Source organism: Pteropus alecto, unplaced genomic scaffold, assembly GCF_000325575.1.
Source record: "Pteropus alecto unplaced genomic scaffold, ASM32557v1 scaffold388, whole genome shotgun sequence".
NCBI lineage: Eukaryota > Metazoa > Chordata > Mammalia > Chiroptera > Pteropodidae > Pteropus > Pteropus alecto.
Window position 1 is genome coordinate 482,895 of NW_006441398.1, and position 9,952 is coordinate 492,846.

A 9,952-nucleotide genomic window follows, 5' to 3' on the forward strand; every position below is an offset into this window, starting at 1 on the left:
CGCGCCGCGAATGAATGGAGCCATTCAATTTTGCATCGTTTTTGGGGGGTACTGGAAATAGGTTTTCTGGGAGCAATAGCGTGTAACGGGGGGTGGGTCCAATATTTCTATCTGCTCTTTGCGTTGCTCAGTTTCCAGCTCCTACCCCAACCGTCCCTCTCGGGGTGCAGAGGCGGAGCGCGCCCGCGTGTTTCCGGGCGCGGCAGTCGTGTGTCCACCCGGACTGTCCTGCGGTCGGGTTTTCTGCCTCGCAAGTGCCAAGCTGAGGAGCTTGTACTGAAGTAAACTGGGAGGATGCTCAGTGCGGAGAGCAGAGACGGCAGCCCGGGCTGTGCTCCTGTCTACAGACATCCGCCACTCGTAGCTCTGCCCTGGAGCCAGCCAGCGCTGCCCGCCTCCTTACCGTATAGGGGAGTGAGGAGGGCTGGTGTAAGCTATAGAGGAGGCCCCAGTGACCCTCTTTCACTGCAATGGCTCATTTATTCCTCTAGCAAATACTGGACGAATCTGCCTCGGTTTCCCCACATGAAGAAATCAGGTATAACAGTACCCTCCGCGGAGTGGAGGTGAGGGATCAATGAGATTTATAAAAGGAAAGCCTTTAACAGCACCTGGCACGTAGTAACCTCTTAACAAGTGTTAAGATAGTTATTAATTTTAAAAAAATACTAATGAGACGCCAGAAACTGTGCCCACGGGGGATGTACTGGTTCGAACCCGGGTCTTTCTGAGTGCGAAATTAGCCGCCTACGACTTGCTGGGGTTTGCGAACTCTATCTAGCCCATGGGTGGGCCCCTAGTCTCATCCGCGGCCCTCCTCCCCTGGGCCTGCGCGTGGGGGCATTGCGGGGTGGGGCCCAGAAAGGAGACCACCCAAAGATCTCAGCGTGGACTGGGGTGAATTTCACCCTGTCGCTTTAAGGCTTCTTTGGCCTAGGCGCCGCGGAAAGCCCGGATGCGACGCTCTGATTGGGCGGGGCGTCTCCGTGACGTTACTCCGGATACAAAAGAGCCCGGGTGGCGGACGCCTGAGCATAGCGTCCTAGCAGGGTTACGGCGTAGGTCATTCGTAAAGAGAGGCGTGAGTGAGCTCGTTGTCCGGAGTGCACCTGCTATCTGTCCTGCCCAGACGGGGAATCCCCACCGCCCTCGCCGTCGAGTCGCCATGGAAGTGCAGAAGGAGGCGCAACGCATCATGACCCTATCAGTGTGGAAGATGTACCATTCGCGCATGCAACGCGGGGGCCTTCGGCTACACCGGAGTCTGCAATTGTCGCTGGTCATGCGCAGCGCCCGAGAACTGTACCTTTCAGCAAAAGTGGAAGCTCACGAGCAGCCCGAGGTGCCCTCACCGCCCACTCGCTGCTCTGACCCGCGCCTGCACCCGCCGCGGGGAGCACAAACCGCAGCCGAGTCAGCGACCTCCGGCGGTGAGCAGCTCTGCCCGGAGCCCATGGACACGCAGGAGGCGCCAAGAGCCGAGGAAATCCCTGCTCGCTGTGCCCCGCGCCCGGCCAAAGTCAGCCGCAAGCGGCGGAGCAGCAGCCTGAGCGACTGCGGGGACGCCGGACTGGTTCCGAGCAAGAAAGCCCGTCTAGAAGAGGAGCAGGCGGGAGAAGGGGCGTCTTCGGAGGTCCCCGATCGCCTGCAGCCCTCTCCCGCGCAAGCGGAGGGCGCCTTCCCAAACCTGGCGCGCGTCCTACAGAGGCGATTCTCCGGCCTCCTAAACTGCAGCCCCGCCAGCCCCCCTACAGTGCCGCCACCGGCGTGCGAGGCAAAGCCCGTGTGCCGCCCGGCGGACAGCATGTTAAACGTTCTCGTGCGGGCCGTAGTGGCTTTCTGAGGCCCCCGAGCGGCGCTGCTGGAGCCCAGAGCGCTGGCCGAACCGTTGGCTGGAGTACGCAGACCCGAGGTCAGTCCACCCGGCGGTATCAACCGCGGAAACCGGAGAGGAGCTGCCGCCCGGGCTGCTGAGAAGCCCGAAGACGGACTCTGCCCCCGGGGAGCTGTCGCCGCCCGTGTGCAGCGGCGGCGTCAAGGAGCCGGGGGCGCGGGCGCCTTCCGCCGAGACCTGCCGTGCCCACAGGTGCTGTCTTAACCGACGGGGACGTGGCCTTTCCGTCTCCTGGGACTGGGAGAGGGAGGCTTGGTTCTTGAAACTCCTCAGGGTCGGACTTTATTTTTTACTGGGGGCTGTGCTGCCCTTTCAAGGTTTTTCAATAGTTAATGTTCGCATTCCCAACTCCGAGCATTCCAGGCACTCTTCTTCCCCCCTCCAGTGACACACTTATGCAAGCGGTCATCATTGCGTCATGGGACAGACGTGGGGAGCTTCCTGTTGCCTTACGTGGGCGTGGGGCCTGGGAGGAGGGCCTGGGGTGTGGATCGCCGTGGGGAATGGGAGGAGGGAGGCTTGAGTCACTTCGCCCCCGTGTGCTGCGCCCCTACGCCTTTGGGTGGAGGAAGCTGATCTGATTTCAGGTTGAAATTGTTTTCATTTGGTGTGTTCGAGGTGGGGATATGTTCACTATTTCTAGCGTGACTCTCCCTCAGACACAAGCCAGGAGATCTTTGTTTGAATCACAAAAATGGTGGAAAGGAGATGTTCAGAGAGCTGTAAGGCCAAGATTGGACCAGTTGCTGGTGGACTGCGCTAGTTTAGGGAGAGGGAGATTCTGGCCAGGGCGTTCTGAGAGTCTGTTTACTCTGGTGGATTGTTTAACTCTGTCAATCTGGCCTTTTGCTGGAGACGCCAGATAAGGAAAATAAAGACCATTTGAATAAGAAGTCTGCTGTCTAGTATTCTTCCTTGGTGGGGGAGGGGCAGGGTTAAGGGGTCAGGCTCTGGTGGCAGCTTTCAAGGGCCCCAGAAACCAGTCTGACCGGTTCCCACGTGGGCAGAGTGGGCGGGAGGGGGCTGGATCCCCTTTTCTCAGCTCAATCGCTTCTGTGTTGGGTGACCCGGCGTTCCGACTCCTTATTGAGCCCCCCCCCCATTTGGGGATCCCTTAGAAGTTCCCCCAACAAGTCCGGCAGGAGAAGAGGGTTTTCCGAGTTCAGACGTTTGGCGTCTACTGCTGAGGACAGTTCCCCAAATGTAGTTGGGGAACCACGCCTCCTTGGGAGACTTGAACGATGGCAAGTCTCTCCCCCATTGCACTTGACCAACTGAACTATCTCTGGCTGGGGTTCCACGGCCCCCGGGGGAGCTGAGCACGTGAGCTTTGGAGCGATCTTTCTGCCCTGTTCCGATCTCTGACGGTGTAATTGTGTGGCTCAGGCAGAGAGATAAGCAACCAACCTCGGTTTCCTCATCCGTGGAATGGGCCTCTAAACAGCTTCCCCACGAGGAGGCCGTAGGTTTAGAAATGGCCGTGGGAGCCCTTGCCATTTGCTTTAGCCCCACCCCAGCTCTAGGTTTGCCACCCCAAGGGGAAAAATTCCTCATAATTTACCCAGCACTGGCCAAGGAGAAGGGTGGTTGGGAGGACAAAGAAGCCGCAGGTGCGGGGAGTGAGGGCGGCGGGAGGCGCCGGGAAAGCGCCCACCCTCCTCCCCCTCCAGATGGCTGGCTCCGCCACCGCGAGCCTCCGGTGACCCTGAGGGACCTGACCCTGGGGCCTGAGGGTGGAAGAAGGAGGGTGCGGCGGAGGGGCGGACCCGCTCCATGCTCTCTCCTGCCTGGTCCACCTGCCCCGCCCCACCCCACCCCCACCCTTCCTTTCTCAGGGCCCCTCGGGGAATCTAACCAGCTCGCCTCCATCGCCAACGGATTCCCGAGAAACGTGGGAGACTTAGCGTCACCCACTCGGGGGCCTGACCCAGAACTCCCCAGTGGGACGGAGGGAGACTAGAGGCTCACACCCCCAGCGGTAGCTTAATGCGTCCGCGTGGGAGCAACTCCCCTGTAAACTTGGCGGGGCCCAGGGAAGTCCCCGGCGGCTGGGGAGGGGGCCTCACTGCGCATCCTGTCGCAGGAACCGCCGAGCCCTTCCTTCCGCGGGAAGCGACTTGGCCGACCCCCGCCCTCGCCCTGGCCGCCTGGGGGTTTCCGGTGGTGCCGGCCACCGGGGCTGAGGGCTGGAGATGATGTGGTGGGAGACAGACCAGCAACCCCCTACACACATCCCCTTAAGATATATCTCCCCAAGACCCCATTTCACCAATCGGAATAGGCAAAATCAAAAACTTGTCACAACAACCGACATTGATGGAGCCTGGAATTTTCAGGCCATGATATGGCACTGGGTTACAGATCTACAGGCTCAGGCAACAGAGATAACTCAGAACTATGACGCTTGGTGACAAAGGCCAGCTGCAGAAGTTGTGGTAAGGAGCACAAATCTCTAAGCCAAAGAACCAGCTTCCTGTGTATCTTTGGACAAGTTACTTCACTTCTTTTGGGCCTCAGTTTCCCTGGCTGTAAGTTTTGGAAATAATAGTCCCTACCTCTTAGGTTCATTGTGAAGATTAAGCAAGATAGTACGTGTAAAGTGCTTAGTAAAAGTGCCTGGCACATAGTGTTGATATTTTTTTGTTAGAGGCCAGGATGTCAATAGTGCTGGCCATTTAAAAATATACATACAGCACTACAAGTCTATACGTATGGAAGTGTGTGCTAAACCTAGAGAGTTGGAAAAGCAGTCCCCTTCTCCCTCCAGTAGCTCAGTGTCAACAAGGGGTCTGCCTCCCCTCCCAGCTCCAGAGTTTAGCCAAATCCTAGTGATTTAACAGAATTGATTTTTTTTTTCTCCTCTCCCTCCCACACTCATGGTTTTCTCCGCCCTTACCAATGACTCCTACCTCGAGCCCTGGGCCTGTCTGTCTACATTTGCCCCTGGCAGCCTCATTCAGTCTTAGGGCTCTAAATGCCACCTCTCTGCTAACTTCCAAATTTATTTCTCCATCCCGGTCTCTTTATAGGGGTCTAAGGTATTCCAAACAGAACAGGACCCAGAAAGAATTCTTGGTTTCCTGCCACCCTTCCCATTGAGGAATCCTCCTTGAATTGAATCTCTTTTTCTTCTTGCTCACACTCCATCCAGTCACAGGGACTGTCATGTTGACCAATTACCCCACTCCAAACCTTTCTCCTTCTTTCATCACCTTTCATCCAGATTAGGGCAGTGTCTTCCTGCCCTTGACCCCCACAATCTAGTCTATACAGCAGCTGCACCAATCTTATAAACCACAAACTGGATCATTTCATTCTCCCGGCTCCCCTCTGCTCCTCCCACACTGGTTTCCTTTCTGCTTGCAAAACAGGCCAAGCATGTTCCAGCCCAAGCCTCAGGGCCTTTGCACTTGCTATTCTTTCTGCCTGCAGTGCTCTTCTCCCAGATACCCACAAATCCATTCTCACTTTCTTCAGGTTTCTGCTGAAAAGTTACCTCCTTGGGGAAGCCTTTGGCTACCTGATCTAAAATAGCACTCCACTCTGCCACTCTGCTTAGCCTTCCTTAGAGCTCTGCTCACCGTCTGAAAGGATTTATTATGTTCTATTTAGCATCTGAAACCTCATTCAAATATCAGTTCCACTAATGAATGCCTAGCCCAGGCCTGAATGAATGAACGAGGTTGTCTTGGGTGAGTAAGCGCTAAGCGCTTAATATTTATTATCATTTAATCAGTGGCTTCTCGTAGCTCTTAGAATAGAATTTCCCAAACTTCAGACAGTTGAGGTTCAGGATTTTATCAGATCAGTCTGACAACTGTATTATTATTTATCTAATTTTTAAAACAACCCACTGGTTAATCACTCACTATACTTAGAAGGTAGCTGTTCATAAAAGTTACAATGAAAATGAAGTCCTGTCATAAGATCCCACTGAAACATTAGCCAATGTGAGGTTCCAGGCAGCTTTCTTACTTACAAAGGAAAATCAGCAAGGTTAAAGACAAGCTGTTGCCAAAGAAGGTAGACTATCCTTAAGTCAAAAGACTAGCTGGGACTGAAAGCTGAAAAGGAAGGGACTCTGAGAGATGCATTCCATGTTATTCAAATAACATTGAATCGTTTTGCCCACTGTCCCAGATTTAGGAAAATTCTTCTGAAGGACAACAACTCTTATGACTGTCCTGCTGGATCTGGGCCCAGCCTACCTCCGGCCTAATCTTACATCACCCTCCAGACAAACTGACCTGCTTTTTGTTTCTCATACTTCCACAGTCTTCCCAGGCACAGGGCCTTTGTGTATATTGTGATCTCTCCTAGAGCGCTTTCCCCTTCCCTATTCACCTACTTAAGTCAGCTCAGCTTAAGGGAAAATTATCAGGGAAGTGTTCCCTGTCTGCCACCCTCCTCCCATTTTGGTCCAAGAAATCTATATTTATTGACACTCAGATCAAGAACTTTTCTTTTGTAATATTTATCACAACTGCAATTTTATATTTGTTTCTGGGTTTTTCTCCTTTTCTAGCTTGTGGCCTCCAAGAAGCCAGAGACGAGTCTAACAAGTGCTTACTTGTTTTTGTGAACGATGCCTTTGCAATTTTCCTTTGAGGTCGGTCTTTTTAACGTCCATTTTTTTACAGACCGGGAAACAGGCCCAGAGAGGCTCGCCCTGCAGGAGAGCAAGTAGGATACAGTTCTAGTCGTGTCTCCCATCCACTATGCCAGGGCCCAAGGGACAGACGTCCCAGTTCCGCCTCGACTGAGCTGGGAAAAGGTCGGGCCACAGCTCTGGACTAACCCAGGAGCAGCACCTAGACCGGTTTACCCGGTTCCAGGAACCTGGGCGAGGTACCCGCCCGCGGCGGAAAGACGCTGGCCTTGGGCGAGCTGACAGCCCGGCGGGGCGAGAACTTGATCTTCCCCAGGAAATTTAATTCTCGGGCGGGGCACTTGAGTTGGGTCACCAGCCGCGGCTGGGGGGGAGGGGGATGGAGAGAGCCGGGTGTCAATCACAGGCGCAGCGGAACATGCAAATTTGCCCCGCCTCGTGCTCTTCCCCGGGCCTCTGCCTCACGCTGCGCAGAGCAACTCTCAGGAACTCCCAGTATAGTCGGGGGCGGGGGTGGTGGGGGTGTGTGTGTCACGCCCCTCTGCCCCAAATCTGTCCCTTCCAGATTCCACCCGGACCCTCAGTGCTTGGCCACGCGTCCAACCCCCAGCCTGCTCAACTAACGCGGGGGCGGGGCTTCAGCAGCCAGACGGGGACGTGGAGGCCATGCTGGGGGCGTCTGGGGCTTAGGGTCAACTGGGAATCAGAAAAAAGCGGAAGGAAAATGGGGATTGCCAGAGTTTGAGACTCATGCTACCGGTGCTTGGGATGGAGACTGCCGAAGCCTCCCCAGGGTAACCAGAGCCCTCACATCCGTGCTCAGGGGAGCCTAGAACCCCCACAGCAGTGCCCAGTGGGAGCTCAGATCCACACGCCTGTGTTCAGAGGAACCCAGACCTTCCCTATCTGTGTCCAGGGGACTCAGAGCTCCTCACCTGTGTCCAAGAAGCATAGACCGCCCCCACATGTGTCCAAGATTGCTCTCACGAGGGCCGTTTATATCCGTTTACTGAGGCTCAGACTAAGGAGTTACCACCCACCTCTGTGTTAAGGGGAGCTTAGATCTCGCCAAATTTGTGTTCAGGAAAACAGCTCAGTGGCTAAGGCTCTCCACTCGAACATTCAGGCCTGAGGCCTCCACAGGCCTGGCTCCCCTCCTGACCCTTATGCATGGAGCCCCTCAGCAGAAATCTCGCTGCCTTCCAGGCTCCTGGCCCATCGGCCCCAGACCAAACACCCCCGCCCAGCATATTGTCAACAGTCAGTTAAGAAATCATCTCAGCAGTCACTTCTCCCCCTACCCCACTTCCCTCCCACACCTAGGCGGCTCTTGGGCCCCCTGGGGGGTCTTCCCCACCCTCCACTTGACTGGCACCAATTAATTTCCTCCTCGGTCTGTCCACCCACATCTGGTTGCCAGCTGCTTGCCTTCACCCTGCCTGCCCCCCAGGGTCTCCTAGGGAATTGTCAATAGCTCCCCTCTCTGCTCCCCCCAAACACAGACTGCCCCGCCTAAGCACACCCCCGCTCCCAACCACCACCACCACCAGTCTGCTAATCAGAAGCCAACGGTTAGGACGTGGTGGAGAGATCTGAAATCAGATGGAGGAGGGGTGTGGTGTGAAACTTTCTGACCCAGAGATGCTGCTGGGGCAGTAGGGAGGGTCGAATGGGGTGGAAGGAGGCAGAAGCTTTAAGCTGTAACTAAAGCCTCAAGATCAAAGCCCTCTGGCTTCCAGATGCGGGGGGCGGGCAGGGCTCAGCCCCCCCTTTCCTCGGAAACCCCCTGAGACGTGGCGGTGACAGCCCTGCCCCAGCCCTCGAAGGGCGAGTTTCCTTTTCCTGCGCTCTCCCTCCCGACCGTCTGGTCTGTAGCCTGGAGACGACAGGGACCTGGCCCTTTTGAAGGGGCTCCCCGGCGGGTCTTCCAGGATGAGAGGGAGGGGACCGGCTGAAGAACAATGGGCTTCTGTGGCTGCAGGACGCCAGGCGCTTCCTGTTAACCGTTTCCTGGAGGTGTAGCTGTGGGGAGCACCTCCTAGGCCCGGTCTGTGTGAGGGGTGAGGGGTGTGAGGGGTGAGGGGAGCGAGGGGATTGATAAAGCAAGCCAATACACAGCATCTTTTTCTGTTCCAGGTGATAATCTAAAAAATGCGGATGTGGATGCATACCTTGCCCTCCTCATTGGCCTCCCAAGGCCTAGTTCTTTTCCCCTCAGGCTGAGGGTTGTGCAGCCAGGAGACTGGGCGTGGCTCTCTGGGGAGAAGTCTCTGTGCTGAACTCTGAGAAATCCTAAGGTCTCTAGGGCTGGCTAGGCCGGGCCGGGCCAGGGTATCCAAGTGTCCCAAATGACTGCAAGGCACAGCTATGTCTGCCAACACTGTCCTAGCTGCCCTGCCCAGTTAGCCATGAGTCACGCCCCCCTGAGTTCCATGGCTGGTCTGGGCTTCAGTTTCCCTCAATTTGGGAAGTTCTCTCAAGCTCCTGACAGGAGCACAGGACAGTCCTAAGGGGCTGGAGGGAGCGAAGAGGGAGCCTTGGTAACGCTTTGCTTCCCTGGGAAGACATGATAGGGAATTAGCGGCTATGTTAATTGAGGCTGCATGCAAAATCTCCTCTGTTGACAGAGCCAGCCTGAGAAGCGCCCTTAGAAGCCTTCAAGGGCCCCTGGAGACTCAGCATCCAGTGAGTGATAGGTCAGATGACACTCTGTTTTAAGAAGAGGCAACAGGTATTGATACTGACAGCCAGATGCCGTATATACGGCTGTTTATGGTATTCACTTAGCTCTCCCTGAAAGCCTGGGTCAGAATTAAATCAGGTGCTTTCACTAGCCCCATTTTACAGGTGAAGGAATTGAAGCATGAAACAAACGCATATCTCATAAAGCAAAGTCTATTATTTTTCTTGCTCTCCTGGATTTGGGTGCAAGAGGTGGATTGGGGAGGGACCTTTGTCCAAACCAGTGGACCTTTGCTTATATATAGCCAGTAACTGGTCTCTGCTTCACAAATGAGAGAGCCCAGGTCTCCCTGCCACCAATGGGCAGCCTTTTCTCTCTCGCTCCTCGAATCTACAGCTGAGCACCCATGAGGTTCACCGGCCAGGTTCCCCACTTCAGCTTTTTCAGATCCACTTGCTGGGTGGACTCTGCCATCTTTTCTCCCCCTTCCACAGATGAAAATATCCCAAGGGGCCAATTTCTACATGCTCTGCCCAGAAGCTTGATAAAGACAAAATTTTGTGGGGGGTGTGTGTGATCATTATTTACTGAGCAAAATCAAACTGCTAGACTGGAAAGGCTGCTGCCGGGCCCCCTGGCTGGGTCTGGAACAGGAAGTGGTTCAGTGCTTCACCCTTTAGACCCAAGGGCGGGGAGGGCCCGTCAGAGGCTACTGGCCCAGTCAGGGGCGTAGTAGAGGCCAGAGGGGCCCAGGTCTCAACTCAGC

General features: G+C 55.4%; 1 protein-coding gene across 1 annotated transcript; it reads left to right on the plus strand.

The window, feature by feature from the left end:
• Window positions 1-6: 6 nt before the first annotated feature.
• On the plus strand, window positions 7-2,787 carry IER2 (immediate early response 2). The gene has a single exon (XM_006918750.3). It carries the CDS (start codon window positions 956-958, stop codon window positions 1,841-1,843), a length of 888 nt encoding a protein of 295 aa, XP_006918812.1. The 5' UTR covers window positions 7-955; the 3' UTR covers window positions 1,844-2,787.
• The last annotated feature ends 7,165 nt before the right edge of the window (window positions 2,788-9,952 follow it).

What these genes read in the sequence shown, in the direction of transcription:
- IER2 (XM_006918750.3), top strand. Translation starts at nt 956, where the DNA reads ATGCGACGCTCTGATTGGGCGGGGCGTCTCCGTGACGTTACTCCGGAT.